Raw genomic sequence first — 20,829 nt, 5'->3', positions numbered from 1 at the left:
AATGGCCGAAATGTATATAGGGCTGAAGTGGTTGATGCATGTTTTGTAATAATAATCTAAATCTACAAAGTAACTAGTAACTACATTTTTCAAATAATTGTAGTGAAGTGAAAGTACAATATTTTCCTCTGAGATGTAGTGGAGTAGAAGTCAAAGTATTGGAAATTGGAAATACTCAAGTAAAGTACAAATACCTCAAAATTGTATTAAGTACAGTACTTGAGTACATGTACCTAATTACTTTCCACCACTGACCTGCAGGCAAGAGGAAAAAAAACACCCCAAAATCAAAGACCCAACAGGTACTTTCCCATTATAGTACCGTGCCATGTCGTGCCGCGTCGATCGCGTGTTTCCACTAGCGATGGAGGATGAGTGAAGTGGTTGAAAAACTACAATGAAGGCCAATGATGGAAAAAAATAATTTGGCTTGTAGGTCGGCTATTTTCACTTTTTTAGTTATACAGTTTATATAGGCTATAGCGTAGCTGGGCAGATGCCTTATGCCCCCAATTTCATCTTTATTTTGAATAAATATCCTTTTGTGATATCATGAAGTGGCCAAAATAGGGAAGCCAAGTTGCAATTGGCGAAACACGTGGCCGGGTGTATATTTACTCACACAGGATAAGCAACGGATGACAAATAAATGAGCAGACAAAAACGGAACTGGATTGGAACAATATAAAATTGTAGCTGATAAATGACTGCTCTCTGACGGTTGAACACTTGCAACTGAAAATGGGTGAAGTCGTCCCTTTAACTCATTCAGTGCCCAGCTTATTTATGGAATTTTGGCTCTGAGTGCCACAGCCAAAATTCATTGTAAAAAGAAAGTGCTTAGGAGCCGAGATACAGGCTTTTTCAGTAAGAAGTTAAACAAAGCGTGAATGGAGCAGCAAATCTTCAAATCATCATATCTTGGGTTCTGAACATTTTTTTCTAAAAAATGAATAAATAAAAAATAGACGTCTAAGACGTCCAGTGGCACTCAGGGCTTATATCAACGGACGTCTTAGACGTCCAGTGGCACTGAATGAGTTAATATCAAATAGTAATTTTATTCGACTTTGTTGTCCTTTTTTTACTTCCCTCTCGACATCCTCAGACTCAGGCGCGTGTTAGTGCTGAGGCGGTAGCACGTGGAGCGCTGCGTTAGCAGACCATGGGGGTTTTAGCAGGGCCCCTGGGTCACCCAGCCTGCAATAGTGCTCTTCCTAACACTCTGCTGAAAAAATACTACTGAGACAGCGCTCCTCTCCAATGGATTCTGAAGTCGAGCCAAAGACATTTCCCTGTGTGAGTGAAAAAAGGGGGGACTTTCCTTCTGCGCACGTTAGCGACGGACCCTTGATGTGTGGTTGTTTTTTGTTATGTTTCTTTTGTGTGCTTTTTTTTATCCCCAATTTAGTTGTTATGCCAATTGTTTCCCCCACGAGTCAGCTCCATATATGGGCACAAAAGGGGGCATTCCCAATTGCCCATATATCGGCATATACTGATGACATCAGGAATTTTCCATATATGGGCATAAAGGGACATGGACTGACAGATACAGAGATCTCCTTGTATGGGCATATCAGCATGCCCATATATGGACATGTACTGATGACATCATGAATCTCCATATGTGGGCATAAAAGGGACAAAGACTGACAGATACAGATATCTCCATATATGGGCATAAAGGGGACACAGACAGACGGGTACAACGGGTACTCTGACAAAGCCCCTGACACTATGACTCAGACATATTAGGAACCACTAAAACCCTACATAATTTGTTGACCTAGGTCCCACAGGGGTCCATTCTTTCTTCCCTATACACCCAATCTCCTCCCGAAAATAGCTAATCTACAAGCTCAAATGCCACACAACACATTGTGTTGTGAGCTTGTAGATCAGCTATTGTCACAGAATGTTAACCATTATGACAGGCCCAGAATAAGGAAGAAAGAAAGTCTGGGGGGTCACCTTATCGCAATTATTTGAGATAATCACGATCATTTTGCATAAATTCTGCAAAATGATTGCGATTATCTCAAATGATTGCGAGAATTATTGTCCGAATCGTTCCCGTGTTGAAAAAAAATCATCCATTTTCATAAAATAGCGGAAATGGTTGATATACAAGCTCACAATGCATCAATCGGCTATATGCGATATTTTCCCTTATTTTCATTCCATTCCGTATACATTTTTTAAATATGGCCTATTTTGGCCAGAGTACATTATTTATTTTGATGATTGGTAGCGGTCATTGTCAGTCATTTCTTTGTATATTTAAGTCATTTGTCAGCTCCGCCCTGTGCATTGTTTGTTTACAAAGCCTAAAAGTCAAACAGAAATGTTATTTTTATGTATCGTTCCAATGTTCAATGCCAAAAACTGTTACATTCTAAATAGCAATTACTTGTATGACAAAAACAAAAATGTTATGATTGTGATTCGTGACAACCCTAGTCATTGGTTGTATTTATTTAGGGACTGGTCTCCAGATGAAAAACTATATAAATAATCATTATTTGCTAAGGGCTTCTGTCATTTGCATGTGTAATGATAAATAATAACAGATTCAAACGTTTGACAGCAACAAATAGCATAAGTAGCGATATATGCTTATGGGCTTCACTCTATACTATGGAGGCTGCTGGGGAAACTGGTCAACAGGGGCAATTCTGCGAATAGACACCATGGCCAGTCATTTGGGATCAATATAAGTAGGAAGAAAAGGCTATATGTTATTTTAGTCCGGACTTGTCCTTTAAGACCTCCCTCCCAGAGGACGCGCTGTGACGGAGACACACTGATTTTATGTTGCTGCCTCGGCCTAGCAGAGCTGTACCACTCTATTCATAGGTCCACTGTGGAACTGTTCACGCACACTGGAAGGTATACACTAGAAAAGTGTGCTCCTCGGAGCACAGGTTTCAACCAGGCCAGGTTGCCTAACCAGGTCCTGCAAACTTTGGAAGGCAGTCATAGGCAATTGGAATGGGATCTGAACAATCTGACAGACACATCTTGATCACATGACTACTGAGATATGGTGTACCAAAAACGGTGTTGTGCAAAGAAAACGCAAAATGGCGTTAATATTGTCAGGTGGAAATGGGCATGGCTTATTTGGGGAGTTGCATAATTATCCAAGGAATCCAGGGGGGGGGGGGGTAATTTTGATTGTATGACCTACGGTTCAAGAGTTATAGGCCAGAACGTGAATCGTCCTGTTATAGCGCCACCATGAAGTCGATTTGAAAAATGTAGGGTGGCATTTCTTCCTTGGCCCAGTGGAAATGTGCATGTAAAGGTTCACGGCAATCGGACACGGCGTGATTTGTGGCATTTTGTTCAAAACGGGACACTCTTGCAAACCTTTGAAGCCAATCTTAGCCAATCAGGATGGAATATGAAAAATCTTCCTTGGCCTCCAGGGAGCGTGCGTGCAAAGTTTTGTGCCGATCGGTCCAACGGTGCCAGAGATTAGTAATAAAAATAATAATAATAATAATAATAATAATAATAATAATAATAATAATAATAATACATACAATTTATATTGCACTTTTCTAAATACTCAAAGTCGCTTTACAAAAACAGGAACAAAATAAATACAACTTTATTTAAAACTGTGAAAATCTGGATGCCCTAAGTTAACTCATTGAGTGCCACAATCCGTCAAATCCGTCACGTGGCCTGACGCCCAGAGCGCCACAATCCGTCAAATCCGTCATAAAAAAAAAAAAAAATCAAAATATAAGTTTTTTTTTTGTTTTTTTTGGGGGGAAAAACATGTTCAGAACCCAAGATATGATGATTTGAAGATTTGCTGCTCCATCCACTCCTTGTTTAACCTATAACTTAAAAAGGCTGTATCTCGCTTCCTAAGCACTTTTTTTTTACAATGAATTTTGGCTGTGGCACTCAGAGCCAAAATTCCATAAACATGAATAAATAAGCTTGGCACTGAATGAGTTAAGTAGTCAGATGGGTGGGCGGTGAACATTTTCAGAGCATGTTTATAGCAATCGATCGTGTTCCAGCTTGGATCACCTCTTGAGTAACCCTACTCAAGAGGTCAGAGTGAGTCCAGACCTCATGGACTTCATATTTGGACATAATAGTTAATGACCTTATGGTCTCCATATATGGGCATGGACAATCGAGGATTCTATATTTAAACATGGATGATCATGACATCACCACGATGACACAAGCGAACCCAGCAAACCTGATTAAAGGCAGCCGTAGTTTCAGTCAAAAGGTCTGTTCCACTTCAACCTTTGACAGCTGCAAGCCATCCTAAATACTGCCCAGTAGTTTGTTCTGAAATCATCTGTGAATGTTATTGCATAGTTATTATTTCATCTGTTGTTCATAGTTTTCATTGCTTCAGCACTTATAAAACCAACAGACAACAACATTTACTCACTTTCAACTCAACCTGGGTGCCCTATTTTCTAAAAATAGAATGAAAACAAATGGGGCTATGGAACCGCGCATTCATGACACCCACAGCATGATGGCCGAGCCCGAGCCGAGCCCGAGTCCGAGCTCGTTGGCCGAGTCCGAGTCCGAGCTCGTAGCCGCTCAGATACCGACACCTTCAACTGAAAATCAGCAACAGACCATGGGAGCACTTCCTACCAAGACTCTGCAAAACGGCGACGAATGGTACCTGATAGATAGTCGGTGGCTCAACAAGTGGAAGGAATATGTGGAACAGCCGCCTCAATCCAGGAGCCACCTCAATCCAGGAGCTATTGATAACTCTGGGCTGTTCTCAGACCATGAGACCCAAGTCCTGAAGAAGGACCTTCAATTTGGGCTAGACTATGATCTGGTTCCCACTGAAGCATGGAACAAGCTGGTCAGCTGTTACGGTTGTCTTGAGGGTCAGAGAGCCATTGTTAGGAAGGTAGTTGAACAGGGCATGTTTACAAAGATATGTATAGTGGAGGTCTATTTGTTGGAACTGATGTTGTGTGAGATTGACAAGATGGACAAGGTGAAAACGTGGCATTTCAGTAGAGCTGACACTATAGGTACCTTAGAAAAGGAGATGAGGTCACTTTTTCAAATTCCAACGGAGAAAGAGACGCGGCTCGGTTTGCAGAATGTGCAATTGAGAAAGGAGACATTGGCGTTTACCAAAGACACGATGTGCGAGCAGCTGGACAAACCTCACAGCACCACCCTGCAGGATGCTTGTCTACACAAAGATTTGCTGGTTGTGATTGAACAGAAGAATGAGGATGGCACGTGGCCCTCAGGACTTCCACTGGGCCATCCCAAATCCAGCACTGCCACAGGACCTTCACTGGACCAGTGCTCAGCCAGGGTTTCCACTCCCGCCACTGAAACCTCCTCAACCGCTTTATGCTCAGCCAGGGTTTCCACTCCCGCCACTGAAACCTACTCAACCGCTTTAGTGATCCCACCAGTAACCAATGGGGTTAACAGTAGTAACTCGAGCAGCACCTCACACAACAATGGATATAGTTTGTCCAGATACCCTAATAAATGGTTATTACAGTCTGAGCCTGGCCTGTGTGGTCTCAACAATCTAGGCAACACATGCTTCATGAACTCTGCCCTCCAGTGCCTGAGCAATGCAGCGCCACTCACCAAATACTTCCTGGATGATCAGTATGGGGCGGAGATTAACCGGGAGAATCCACTGGGGATGAAGGGGGAGATTGCAGAGGCCTATGCTGACCTGGTAAAGAACATGTGGCGAAAGAACAGATACGTGTCCCCACATGACTTCAAAAAGCAGGTTGGGCGGTTCGCCCCCCAGTTTTCTGGCTACCAGCAGCAGGACTCCCAGGAGCTGTTGGCCTTTCTGCTGGATGGGCTGCATGAAGATCTGAACCGTGTCAAAGAGAAGCCTTACCTAGACCTACGTGATGTGGAGGGCCGTCCAGATGAGACTGTAGCTAAAGAAGCCTGGACTGATCATCGCAAGCGCAATGACTCTATTATAGTCGACATATTCCACGGCCTCTTCAAGTCTACTTTGGTGTGCCCAGAGTGCTCCACGGTCTCTGTCACCTTTGACCCATTCTGCTACCTCTCACTGCCTCTGCCTATGAGCAATTACTGCACCATGGAGGTTGTCCTGGTCCGATCAGACCCTCAGTCCAGACCCACAAAGTACAGGGTGGTGGTCCCCAAGGTGGGTACTGTTATGGACCTGTGCAGCGCCTTGTCTCAACTCTGTGGAATCCCTCCAGAGAGTATGGTGGTGGCTGACGTTTACAATCACAGTTTCTATAAAATCTTCAAGCGGGAAGATGGCCTCGACCTGATCATAAAGACATTTTTATCTTTCAAAATCTTTGTGTACGAGGTGCAGGAGGAGGACAGTGAGATGAGCGTGCCTGTGTACCTGTGTGCCAGGTGGTCCCGCTGGTCTTCATACACAAAACCTTTTGGCCTACCATTACTCATTACCGTGCCCAGGCAGAACCTCACAGCAGATGTTCTGTACGATAAAATCCTAGAAAGGATGGGACGCTACGTGAAGCATCCCCAGAGCCCCTGCAGTGAAAGCAGGGCCTCGGCCTCAGCCACCTTCACCGGCTGTAGCCAGGCTGCTGAATTCTCCACCTCATTCAGTCTCTGCCCCTTGTCAGATGGGGCCTCTTGCAGTGCCAACTACTGCAATGGCAGCAACCACTCAGGGGCCTGCGAGGAGGAGGACATGGACGACCAGTCGAGCAGCCTGAAGGCAGAAGATGGCTCCGAGGAGGAAGACGACAAGGAGACTTCTTATGAGCTAATTGATGAGGAGGAGGCGAGCATGGACCACGAGACAAGCCTACCGGAGCCAGAAAATGGCTCCGAGGAGGACCCGGAGACATCTGACTTCGAAAACGGACCTGAAGCCAAGCTGTGCTCCACATCGCCCAAGCTCTTCACCCTCATGATCAACGCCCTTGGCCCTTTCAATGGAAGCACCCTTGGAACACTGCCTTTCAATGGAAACACCCTTAAACTGGATCCACGTTCAACCGTGACGCTCGACTGGGACTCGGACACAAAGGAACTGTGTTATGACCACCAGGAAGCAAAGGCCTTCGAGACACACGACAGCATGCTCCAACCCAAGGAGGAAGAGGCCACAGTGGCTCTGAGGACATGCATCAAGCTCTTCACGGCCACGGAGACACTTGGAAAACACGATCCATGGTATTGTCCCACGTGTAAGAAACACCAGCAGGCCACCAAAAAGTTTGACCTGTGGTCGTTGCCTCGCATCCTGGTAGTTCACCTAAAACGTTTCTCCTACAACAAATACTGTAGGGACAAGCTGGAAACCGTGGTGGACTTCCCCGTCAGGGAGCTGGATATGTCAGAGTTTTTGTGCGGTCCCAAGGCTGCCCCCTGTGTTTACGACCTCATTGCTGTCTCCAACCATACTGGCGGACTGGGAGGAGGCCACTACACAGCCTATGGCAAGAATAAATTTGACGGAAAGTGGCATTACTTTGACGATAGCAGTGTTAAGTCTGCCTCAGAGGATAAGATTGTGACTGAAGAAGCCTATGTACTGTTTTACCAGCGCCGAGATGGGAATGATCCCTCCGAGGCCCAGCCCTCCGCCTCTTTAGGAGGAGACCCCGCAGCACGGTTATTATAGTTAAAGCAGCACTATGTAACTTTCCTCGGGTTCCCGGTTTCCTGCGCAAGTGCTGACATTTTTACCATTGAGCTAATAGAGCCGGCCTGCTTGCTCAGGGGATGAATTGAATCTTGACCATCAGGTCGAAATTTGTGTCAGATCCTGTGTCTAGGTGAGACATGACCTTTTACATGATCTAAATGTCTCAATAGAAGAGGATGGAGACAAAATACAACCACCCCAATTGTATAAGTTATATTGTATTAACATACCCTACCATGCAGATTGGACAAAATTACATTTTATTCATTAAAAAAAAGTTAATAGTGAGGCTTTAACTAAAACTAACAAAATAAAATAAAAATAAATGAAAAAAAATGTGTTAAATGCAATAGAAATCAAAAGGAGGTTCTTACGAAAAAATTATAACTAACTGAAACTGTATTGTGTGTTTACAGAATAACTAAAACTTAGTGTATGTCAGACATCATCAAATCTAGCAAAAATTGCAGATCTACAAGCTCACAACGCGTGGCGATGGGACACTGATGTATTGAGATCAGCTATTATTGCTAGTTTACTGACCATTTTGAATCTTGCCCCTAATACATATTGCAATAAAAAACTAAACGTTAATCTGAACTAAACCCACTTTAAAAACGAATGAAAACTAAACCGAAATTGCAGACAAAAAGTCAAAACTAATAATAACCGTGGTTGGGATGGATGCCATCTGATCAGCACTGTTGCAAAAAAGGACACGCATTTCATCACGATAAACGATAATGACGATTATAGTCACACACACACCAAGCTACTTCAGTGAGCGGAAGACTCCATAGAGGCGTTATTATGAACCCCACCCTCCTTGTGTTTTCATTTGTCTCGCATCTCATCCACTAGAGCAGGGGTTCCCAAGTCTTTTAGGCCTTTTTGCCCCGCCCCCAGCTATTAGCATGCGCACTAGTGTCCTTTTTGCGTCCTACGTCACAACCTACCTCCATGAACGAGCCTGTGTGTCGAGCCATGAACGCGAGATATTTATTAAATACACTCGAGATGTAAATGCATATGTATTTATGTATAATATGTTTACATATTTATATTATATTATATTTTTTAAATATCTCAGTATTTTTTTCTCATGCATGTATTCCGCTTCGCCTGCAGTTCCAGCTTTGGCCACTTCGGTGGCAGCTTCAATGTTCCTCGGGGGGCCTGGCCACGACCCCCCCAAAATAATCATAATTTGAACTGGGACCCCCCCCCCCACCCTGACAAGCACTTGGAATTGTAGGCATTACATTTAGTTTGCCAATAAAAAAGGTCTTAAAAGTCATTAAATTGTAACTTTAGAAATGTGCAGATATACCCTTTATACACTTATACTGTACATTGCTTTGTTTACTGTTGAGTGAGAAAACAATCTGGGCCCCCCCCCCCAAAATAATTTGGGGACCCATGGGGGGTCCCCAAATTGATATGAATTTGGCCGAGGACCCCATCTGAAAATATGTTGTGCCGGGGGCCCCCAGAAGAGAAGATTTATGTTAAATATTTTTCAAAATGATTCAAAAGCAGCAGATCTACGTGTTGTAAGCTTGTACATAGCCTAGTATTTTCGGTGCGTGGCATTGCTTCCATAGAAGACATGCTGACGTCTATGGAATCCAAATGACTGAATCAGTCGAGGCGACTGAGAACTTTAATCTGTGTGTGTGTGTGTGTGTGTGTGTGTGTGTGTGTCACAATTATTACACAATCGCCTAATCGCAATTATTTAAGATAATCGCTTTTTTCTTTGCATAATCGTTTCCATGTTGAAAGATTTTCACACATTTTCAAATATTAAAAAAAAGCAGAAATAGCAGATCTACAAGCTTACAACGTGTCAGCTATTTCTGCTATGTTTGCATGAATAAAAAATATTAAATATGTCAATCAGGAAGCCTAAAAGGCTTCATATGTTCCAATGTTTAATGGCCAAACACACAATGAAGTCGTTGATCGCAATTATTTGAGAGACAATGAATCGTCAACTTGTAATCGTGACAGCCCTATGTGTGTGTGTGTGTGTGTGTGTGTGTGTGTGTGTGTGTTTTTCTCCGTTACCTGACTGGTTAGGGGTCCCGGCGTCCTGGCTGACGCTGCCGTTCTCCTGCTGAGCGGCCAGGGTCTTCATGATGACCTGCGTGGCGCCCAGGCGCGGCAGCGTGACGTGCGTCAGGTGCGGCAGCGAGTTCTTCTTGGCGAACGACTGGCTGGTTTCCCGCCGCTTGCGCAGGAAGCCGCCCTCGGGGAACAGCACTATCCACTTCCTGTCCCGGCTGTGGTAGTACCTGTCCAGGTGGTCCCGCAGGATGGACAGCTGCTGGTCGCGATGGGCTTTACCCTGAGAGGAGATGGGGGGGGGGAGGGGCAATGCAGAATGACACAGCACATTAACCCATTGCATGCCAATCACGTAGATCTACGTGAACCTATTTAAAGCCGCCACGTGCCAATCGCGTAGATCTACGTGAAGTGAAAAAAAAATCAAAATAAAAGTTTTTTTTTTTTGGTCCAATTTGACCCAAAGACCAAGGATATATGATTTATCGAAGATATAGGGGTCTATCCACTTCCTTTTTAACTTAAAACTTAAAAAATATTCATCTCTGCTCCTAAGTACTTTTTTGTTTTTCAATGAAAAATCTCTGGCACTGGCTAGAAATTTTCAGAAATAATCTCTGGCAGTTAAAGGGTTAATGAGGGTGCAACAAAGTAATCGATTTAATTCGGTGGTTCTCAAACTTTATTTCATTTCAAAGAATCCCTACCTTCTTACTACTATTCTTTTCAAGCAAACATTTTTTACACAAACATTTACTTCTGGGGGTCCCTGGAACAGAATATTTTGAGATGGGGGTCTGTGGCCAAATACATATTCATTTTGGGGGTCCTTGACATGAATACGTTTTGAGCACCACTGATGCAGCAACATACTATATATGTTTTTCAAAAAAAAGTCAAACAGATCCAGGAGATTTCCCACCCCCCCCCCAATCCACTTCCAGTTTAGATCTCTTTTTTCCCCTGCATTTTGGCGAGACATGCTATATTAAACAAGGGGGGGGTCACGGTGACTTTTTCTTTTTTTCTCGCGCCAGCACAGTGACACTTGATTAGCAACCGTCGGGCGATCGATCATACATGGATATAAATATTCTGTGACCAGTCGAAAAGGCAAGAAAAATGTGCATTTTTGACAAGAGATCTTATATTCAACAGCCTGTAAACAAGGGAAGGGGGGGTCGCGGTGAGTTTTTTTTCTATCTCGTGGCGTGATGGTTATCAACCGTCCTGGGAACGATCATACATGGATATAAATATTCTGTGACCAGTTGAAAAGGTAAGGAAAACGACAATAGCTGGCAGTGGGCAAACGCAGCCAGAAATAAGTCTGGCAGTGAATGAGTTAATGGTTTAACCCATTAAGACCTGGAACTGTGTTTTTAGATTTGAGCTAAAAAGCCTTATTTTACACTTTGGGCTATTCAAAAATAGCAGATCTACAAGCTCATAGCGCGGCACCGAGTGCCGCGCTACGAGCTTGTAGATCTGCTATTTTTGAAATTTTGTGAAAATGTGTGCAAATCTTTGAATATATATATTTTTAAAGCGAACATTTTTAACTCAAATCTTTGCCTCTGGGGGTCCCTAGAACAAAATATTTTGATGGGGGTCTGCGGCCAAATACATAAAAATTTGGGGGCCCTTGACATGAAAAAGATACTGTTGAGATTTAGGAGACATGTAGAATCGGCTTCAGGTCTCAATGGGTTAAGTCTAGTGAGACTTCAGATGCGTGGATCTTTTTTGACTGCGGCCACCGGACCGACGTCGCGCTGCATGACGTTGCACAGCACAACGTCATAAACTTTACGGGGTGGTGGCCGAACTGTGTACTGTGTGTCATTGCCCTGTGCTCCGTCTGCCTTTCTCTCTCTCACTGTCACTAGAAATTATGCCAAAAATAATCATATAAACATAAAAGTTTACGAGGTTGCACCTGTACAACATCATAAACATTTATGTCATGTGGAGGAGAGGACAGAGACCTACTGGCAGTGCACACACACAACAAATGGAACTTTGAGATGATTGTTGACGTTGAGTCAATACAGTGATACTGTGTGAACCTGAAGAAACAAAATGTAGTTGTCTCCACTAAGACCGGGAAAGCATCTGTGTCATTTTAGATTTATTTGGGCTATTATAGAAAATAGCAGATACATACAAGCTTAAAGCTATGAGCTTGTATATCTGCAAATCTTTGAATATATATTTTTAAAGCAAACATTTGTAATATAACTCAAATCTTTGCTTGTGGGGGGTCCCTGGAACAAAATATTTTGAGATGGGGGAAAATCTCATGGCTCAACATTTTTTTTGACCCATTCTAATACTCTTTAACCCATTAAGACCGGCAAAGCATCTGTCATTTTAGATTTTAACCACTATAACAATAACCTTATACTTTGGCTATTCAAAAATAGCAAATATATAAGCTGCAATTTTTGAAAAATCATTAACATTTTGTACAAATCTTTTTCAAGCGAACATTTGTAACTCAAATCTTTTCTTCTGAGGATTCTACAAATGTACAACATTTTTTTTACAAAATGATATGTATTTGGCCGCAGACCCCCATCTCAATGTCGTTCCAGGGACCCCCCAGAAGCAAAGATTCGAGTTAAAAATGTTTGCTTTAAAAAATATATATATTCAAATTTTCACGATTTTTCAAAGATGGCAGATCTACAAGCTCATAGTGCGGCACTCGGTGCCGCACTATGAGCTTGTAGATCTGCTATTTTTTAATAGCCAAAGTATAAAATAATGTCTTAAGTGGTTACACAGATGCGTTCCCGGTTTTAATGGGTTAATCTCATAAAAATGACAGAAATCAGTGGTGGCGTCTGAGAACTTTAATCCATGTTGTCTCTTATCCGGAGTGACAAATCCAAGACTGGAGTACTTGCTTGACGTCATGTAGTCTGACTAAAATATCTTACAACAGACACACTTTTTTGTTTCATTGCACTTAGATCTGGGGGATCTGTCATCACTGTCTATTCTTTGGATCTATTCTTATCACAGGTTAGAATGAGAACATGAGTCTCTCAGATAGGGTTGTCCGATATTGGCTTTTTTACCGATAACCGATATACCGATATTGTCCAACTCTTAATTACCGATACCGATATCAACCGATACCGATATATGCGGGGATTATTGTGATTAGGGTAAGCTCAAATTTCATATCACACACACCATATACAGTAAGAACTCCTGTAACTTATTTATAAAGCCCAAAAAAAACAAACCGATACCGATATTTTCCCGATATCAATTTTTATGCTAATATCGGCCGATAATATCGGGAGGCCGATAATATCGGACATCCCTACTCTCAGACTACCTATATCGAAAATGCATCGTCATCGCAATATCAACATGTGCAATATCAAAGAAGACTGTTACATATCGCCAAAGAGATTTTTATTTCATGTTTTACTTGTTTTCATGTTTTTATTCATTTCAACAATCCAGGTATAAAGGATGTTTTTTTTTGTTTATATTAGAAGCAGTGAAATGGTATTAAGTTGGTGTTATATATAGTATACTGTATTCATAAAACCATGTTTGAATGGAAATACAATTTCTTTCTTATTGTTTTCATACAGTAGCATTTTCATTGCCTGGGTTCTGTTTTAGCAGCAAACATAAGGCAGAAAGACAAAACTATTTGACTATTTGACACATGAGTCTGTGCATCATGCTTTAGTGACTACTGTAGCTATGATTGATGTGAATACAGAGTCATGCTTTAGTGACTACTGTAGCTATGGTTGATGTAAATATAGAACCATGCTTTAGTGACTACTGTAGCTATGGTTGATGTGAATACAGAGTCATGCTTTAGTGACTACTGTAGCTATGGTTGATGTAAATATAGAACCATGCTTTAGTGAATACTGTAGCTATGGCTGATGTGAATACAGATTATGAAGCTGCACGTGACTGCGTGCTCGCAGCACTCACTGAGAATGCAAACATGGAAGCATTTCATAGCGTGACACTGCTGTTCATTGGTGGAGACCAAACACGGGTAGATGATTACCCACTTATGCCCATAGAAGTCATCGTAAAAATGGTAAATGGTGCTTTTATGGTAAATTGGCGCCTTTATACAGAAGGGCTTTACAATTGTGCATACATTCACACGTAAGTTCAGACATTCACACACACTCTCTAACGCCCACACACACACACACACACACGCACACACAGCTAGAACAGCTGATCGGCTATTTTGGCAATTTTAATTTAGTAATTATTTTTGACAGGTTTTTTTAATGTGTTTTTCTCACATTTCAGCCTATACCAGCCTCCCCCCCCAAGCAAAAGTATTTAATATAGCATCACAATCATTTAAACCGCCTTGTCTTGTACATCGGCTATTTTGAAAGACTTTTGAAAAACATAGAAAATGTTCGTGACATTTTGAATGATTTCGATTTTTTTTTCTTTTTACATAAATCTTGTCTTCTGGGGGTCCCTGGCACAAAACCTTTTTCAGATGGGGGTCCGCGGCCAAATACGTATCAATTTGGGGGGTCCTTGGCACACCAACAACAACAAAAAAAACGTTTGAGAAGCTGGGCTCTATGTATCATCTCAGCATATGTGTGTGTAGTTGGGATGTTGCATGGGCATGGAATGGATACTGCTGCGTTAACGTTGTGTAGAATGATTCAGTGTGACAACAAAGCAGATGCGTGTGGGGGGGGAGGTGGTTGGGGGGGTGGCGGGGGGGTGTTGTGCGACTGACTGACTGCGGGCTGTTCCGACGCACGAAGTCAACAATTCATGATCAACAGCACCACAGGGGCTGGTTGTTGTTTGGCAGTGGTGGACAGTAAACAAAGTACATTTTCTTGAGTATTTGGAATACATTTTTTTTTTAGTATTTTGGATCTGTAATACTTTTGTACTTACATTGTAAAATGTAACAACATGCAATAAGGATAGGCATTAACCCATTGAGACCTGAAGCCGATTCTACACGTCTCCTAAATCTCAGCAGTATTCTGAAAAACGTATGTTTCTATATGAGGGTGGTGCTCAATCTTTTTCATATCAAGGACCCCCAAAATTATATGTATTTGGCCACGGACCCCCATCAAAATATTTTGTTCCAGGGACCCCCCAGAAGCAAAGATTTGAGTTAAAAATGTTCGCTTTAAAAATATATATATTCAAAGATTTGCACACATTTTCACGATTTTTCAAAAATAGCAGATCTACAAGCTCGTAGCGCGGCACTCGGTGCCGCGCTACGAGCTTGTATATCTGCTATTTTTGAATAGCCCAAAGTGTAAAATAATGCTTTTTAGCTCAAATCTAAAAATTCCAGGTCTTAATGGGTTAATAAGGTACAAGCTTCTGCCTATACCTTTTCGATCAGGTTAAAAGAAAAAAATGATTCTTGTAATGTCTCACTGAAAAGAAGAGTATCGAAATAAACTGTTGAACTATTAAATTACTCTGTCCAGCACCGGTTGTTCCGACACACCATGTCAACAATGCATGATCAACAGTGGCAGAGCGGCTGCTTGTTGTTGGAGTGAATAACTCCACCAGCTCAGGTCTATTTAACACGCTGGCCTGTACTGGCTGCCAGCCGTGATGGAAAAAGTACTCAAATGTTTTACTTAAGTAAAAGTATCAATACTGCAACGTAGAAGTATTCTGTTGCAAGTTAAAGTCTGGAATTAAAAATGTACTTGAGCAAAAGTACAAAAGTATTGGTATCAAAATGTACCAAAAGTAAATGTTCTAAGATGTTTGAAAATAGCAGATCTACAAGCTCACAACGCATCGCGATGCGACGTGTTGTGAGCTTGTAGATCAGCTATTTTCAAACAGCCTCGGTATGAAATAGGCCTAAAGTGGTTAATGTATGTTTTATAATGTAATAATAATTCATATCTGCAAAGTAACTAAAGTTTTCAAATAATTGTAGTGGAGTAAAAGTACAATATTTGCCTCTGAGATGTAGTGGAGTATGAAGTAAAAGCATAGACAATTGGAAATACTCCAGTAAAGTAAAAGTACAGCACTTGAGTAAATGTACTTGAGTTACTTTACACCACTGGCCCGCCAGCCACCTTGTGTCACCTACAGGCGTAAATATAGAGGGTGCAGATTGTGCTGCATGCGGGCCTGTGGGGTGTGTGTGTGTGTGTGTGTGTGTGTGTGTGTGTGTGTGTGTGTGTGTGTGTGTGTGTGTGTGTGTGTGTGTGTGTGTGTGTGTGTGTGCGCGTGTGTGTGTGTGTGTGTGGGGGGGGGGGGGGGGGTGAAGAATGAGAGCAAGGCCCTTCAAGAATGTGCTGGCCGGACAACCTTGCGAGTGACTCAGATTGCCACCCTGGATGTACGACAGCACATCAGTCATCTATGACATAATCAGTGGTGTGTTCTACCGTGTTACGCTATATACGTAGTGTGACCTGCAGAAAAAAAACGTTAGCCAAGCGTAGCCATCCAGAAAGCGTCCCGAGGGAAGCGCATCAGATACGCAGGAGGAGGGGAACTTAATTTCAAATAGCCTTTTTCATGTGATAAAGTGGCGTCTGAGGCTATTGTCTTGAGGTGATAATGACTGCTGGCCGTTGGAGTTTTGAAGTAATTCACACATTAACTACTTAACATATTCACCACCATTGACGGGGATCTCCGTCATTAAAAAAAATATATATATATTTATTTCGTTTTTCGTTTTTCACACAGAACCAGGAGATAACGTGATCCAAAGATTTACTACTCCATTCACTTCCTGGTTAAAGTATTTGGGAAATATTCTGTATCTCAGCTCCTGTATTTTTGGCGAAACACGCTATTTTCAACGGCGTGTAACAAGGGAACGGGAAGTCGCAATGACATTTTTTCCCCCACAGAAGCACAGTGAAACCCTCCGTGATTAGCAACCATCAGGGAATCGATCATACTGGAGATAAATATTACTGTGGTTCTTGACAGATTAGTCAGAATGCTTAAAAATGCTGGCAGAAGCTACAGCCTGTTTTAGAAAACCCCTGGCAGTGAATGTGCTAACAATAGAGCGGTTATTTCATTCGGCGACCATGCGCACATATGCGTGTGCACGTGCCGTGGGTGTGGGAGGGAGTCATTATAGTTTGCCCTCCGAAAAAAAAAAAAGCAAAATGCTGCCGCTTGCCCAAAAAAGAATTCCACCCACTTCTTTACACCTGTAAACGTAATCTCTCAAGAACAGATTCTGCCCTGCGGTGGAATCTGTCGGAGAGGTTCGTCATAACGTGTGCGCATTGGCTACAAGTGGGCGTGCCTTCAGATCAGGAAGCAGGCCGCGCTTTACCCAATCAAATGTAGTGGGCGGGATTCACGTGTCCATCCACCCTTCCCCCCTCGAAACTAGCCGAAACTAATTTAGCAATAGCGTCCTCGGAGCGGACAAAACCACGGAAAGATATTCACATTTTAAATTACTCTTTCATCATAGAAACAAGTGGGCTTATAACCAAAACCATCCATGTTCTCTGGGAGAAGTGGTGTTAGTGTTCCGTGTAGAAATATTGTTAGTGGGAATGAAAACGTAGTCGCACCAACCGGAAGTGATGCGCTGAAGGCAGACACAAACCCCGGTTTCCCTGCGCACTGGTCTTCCATTTGCCTCCTGCCAGACCCCACAGACAAAATCAGAAACAGCAGAGGTCGCTGTTTTTCATTTTCTGTGGGGTCTGGCTACGCGAGACTACTGTAAACGTGACACTAAAGTTGATTCTGTCACGATCCAAGTATTGTGTACACTTCTGTTATCACCACTCTCTGTTTGCACCACTCTGGGTCACCTGTGTGTGTCCTGTGTGAGCGTGTGTGTGTGAGCGTGTGTGTGTGTGTGTGTGTGTGTGTGTGTGTGTGTGTGTGTGTGTGTGTGTGTGTGTGTGTGTGTGTGTGTGTGTTTGAGCCCCGCCCTCTTGTCTGGTGTGTGTTGGAATGTTGTGTGTATGTTAGTGTGAGTGTGTGTCCTGTGTGTGTGTCCTGTAAGCCTGCTGATCAGTGGATTATACTGCTGTGTCCTGCTGCTACGCACACCTCATTATCCTCTACAGTTCCTCTAGTCCAGTCCACTGGTTCTCTTTTTCATGTCAAAGACGACCACAATTATATGGGACCCTGGCACCTATTTTTTTTAAATGGAGCTTAAGTTAACCCATTAAGACCTGAGATACGAGTCTACAAATGTGTTCTAAACCCCTAACAGTTTTTTGAAAAAACGTATGTCGCTATAATATTAGTGGAGCTCAAACCTTTTCATATCAAGGACCACCCAGAATGATATGTATTCGGCCACGAATACATATCATTGTAGATCGGCTATTTTTTAATAGCCAAAGAAATACTTTCCCGGTCTTAATGGGTTAAGTAATTCATAATGTATAACCGGGAAGACATCCGGGAAGACATCCCGCTGAAAAAGTTAGTGAATCTCTGCTGTATAGTGTCTGACTGGAGCAATAAACTCAGGTTACCCTCTGAATTCCCACGCACGCTGTCCTGCATTTGTGTCCCGCTGAACCACTTGAGCCCTGGACTGACTGTATACTTTGTTGTACAAAGAATAGCAGAAATAGATACCTGATTCTGATTTAGTCTTAGTCTTAGTCTTTTGAATAACACATCATTTAGTTTTAGTCCTATTTTAGTCATCTGAAATTGTTTAGTCTTAGTCAACTAAACATCAAAATATTTATATAATACAATATTTTTTGTCTTTTAGTCTTGGTCAATACAATTAACACTGCATGGTACCTACCAGTGTTCATTTTGACAGCAAATTTTGATTTAGTCTTTTGAATAACACACCATTTAGTTTTTGTGTTTAGTGTTTAGTCTAAAGCTGGCCTAACACTACAGGATTTTTTCAATCTTAAATGATTTTGAAATCTGGTAGCATCACACACTACAGGATAATCTTGTCTTATCAGATAATCGTTAAGGGCATCACACACTACAGGATTCTCTCACACCCCCCTGTCTCACCATTCTACTGTTTTTATTGATTCTTCGCCTTGTCTTTGTGTTTTCTTCCTAATAAAGTCGATTTTCTTTTATTGTTTTCTCCTCCTCCCCCACATTTAAACATCTTTGGGTACTTAGAAAAGCGCGATATACATTTGAGAAAATACTATTACTACTATTATTATTATTACCTGTCTGATGAAGAAGTCCCCGTGGATGAACGACACGATACCAAAGTTGGTGTATTTGAAGACATGGTCCATCAACCACATCATCTTCCGTACCACCTGCAGGAGATGGAAACAACATGAGCTCTAGTCCCAATCAAACAATTCAACACAACAACAGCAACTAGAATAGTGCGCTCCTCTGAGCGCAAGTCTCCGCCAGGCCGGGTTGCCTACCCGGGGGCCTGCACACTTTGGAAGGCAGGTATATGACAAATCTGTCTGACAAACGGCGGAAAATCATAGTGTGGCACAAATGGCTGGGGCCTGTATGGGGGGGGGTTGCAACATTATTCAATGAAATATTGAAAATGTTTTGCCCCATCCTTTTTTTTCTTTTTTGCCAGGGACCCCCAGAAGAGAAGATTTGTGTTAAAAAAAAGTACATTATTCCAAATCTCCCAAACATTTCCAATACTTAAAAAAAAAAAAAAAAGCAGATGCACAAGCTCACTGCGTGGCACAAAGTGAGGCACTGTGAGCTTGTACATCTGCAATTTTTGAATAGCCAACATTTAAATAGATAAAATGATTGTGATGCTATGTTAACTACTTTTCCTGGGGACCCCCTGGAACCCCCAAGGACCCCTCTTTGAGAACCACTGCTTTAATGTACTGAGTGCTAGTTCTCGGCGCCAACTACTCTCACACTGACTGAGACACCACACAGACACAGACAGTTTAGTGTTGAGACGGCAACAGATGTGCAAATTGGATTTTCATGCAATCTGCAGGACTGATCTTATTTAGTTTCGTTTTATATTAAGTCCAGTTAATACCTGCCTGGATTACATGGCTAAAATTTGATACGTGTATGAAACGAGATCAAGCGCTATATTCAGTTAGAAGTTTTATTTTTTCCGTTATTGTTTGAAGTGCAAAGCACTTTTCTCCTCAGGTAGTGAAGATTGTTTTTTATTATGCACATTAAATAGACTATGGTGGTTTTATTATGATAAACTATGATTATTCTAGATTTGCAATATTGTACAACTTAAATTGTCCACAGGATATTGGGGTATACTTTTCTGGTGTGAGTTGTAGATTATTCCATGAGGCTGGAGCATCAAAACAGAAAGCATGACCTTCCAAGTTCACACTGAACATGTGGAGCCTTAAGCGTAAGCCAGTCAATTTGAGCGGGTCTGCTAAGCGCTGTGGTTCCTATTTAACAGCAATGTAATGTATTCAAGTCGGGCTGCACGATTATGGCCAAAGTGATTATCTCAATTATTTTGATCAATATTGAGAGCACAATCACATAAAAAGAACTGCTTTCACATTCATGTTGTGCTTCTGTACATTCCTGCTAATGCGCACAAAAAAAATGTTCCTCCAAATTCACCTACTGTAAATTCTGTGCATCAGAATCAACTTTATCGTCACATCACATGTTTACAGGTGTAAAACAGCGGGTGGAATTTGTTTTTGTGCAAGCTCCATTGTTTTTTGTTATTTACATAAGAGAAAGGGAAGAAGAAGAAAGGGGGGGCAAGGGAAGAGAGGGAGAGAGATCAATAAAAACAAACAAACGATCAATTCACACATAGTTAGCTAGTTAGGGTGCGGTAAAGAAAAAACAAAAAGAGCATTGTACATGTGATTAAGGTATTGGTATATTGGTCCATGAATACCAAAATGTAACACTAAATTAAATCAGAGCACTGCATTCAGTGCTCCTGCTAATCAACCCATGAATACATGTCAATAACCGGACGATCGTGTTTGTTTAATTGTGGGAAGACAAAAATATGATTACGGTTCATATTCGATTAATTGTGCAGACCAGTGCCTATTTCTCCTCTCTTTGAGAGAGAAGACAAACCCACTGTGTGTTCAGCTGATTGTGAACCAGGGACCACCGCC

General features: G+C 42.1%; 2 protein-coding genes across 2 annotated transcripts in view; one reads left to right on the top strand and one right to left on the bottom strand.

The window, feature by feature from the left end:
* Positions 1-20,829, bottom strand: part of lpgat1 (lysophosphatidylglycerol acyltransferase 1) — a 104,319-nt gene that overhangs the window by 37,225 nt on the left and 46,265 nt on the right. Inside the window, exons 4-5 of the mRNA XM_084083398.1 lie at positions 18,928-19,023; positions 9,740-10,019 (exon numbers count right to left, since the gene is read on the bottom strand). Of these exons, the coding sequence (XP_083939524.1) occupies positions 9,740-10,019; positions 18,928-19,023 (376 nt within the window). The remainder of the gene's footprint in view (positions 1-9,739; positions 10,020-18,927; positions 19,024-20,829) is intronic.
* Positions 4,523-7,645, top strand: LOC311063830 (ubiquitin carboxyl-terminal hydrolase 4-like; the record flags this gene model as incomplete). The annotated part of the gene is made up of 1 exon (XM_084083441.1): positions 4,523-7,645. One exon carries the CDS (start codon positions 4,523-4,525, stop codon positions 7,643-7,645), a length of 3,123 nt encoding a protein of 1,040 aa, XP_083939567.1.

This window comes from Gymnoscopelus microlampas (assembly GCF_963454915.1).
Source record: "Gymnoscopelus microlampas genome assembly, chromosome: 16".
Classification (NCBI taxonomy): domain Eukaryota; kingdom Metazoa; phylum Chordata; class Actinopteri; order Myctophiformes; family Myctophidae; genus Gymnoscopelus; species Gymnoscopelus microlampas.
This window is presented reverse-complemented; position numbering and strand designations above follow the sequence as displayed.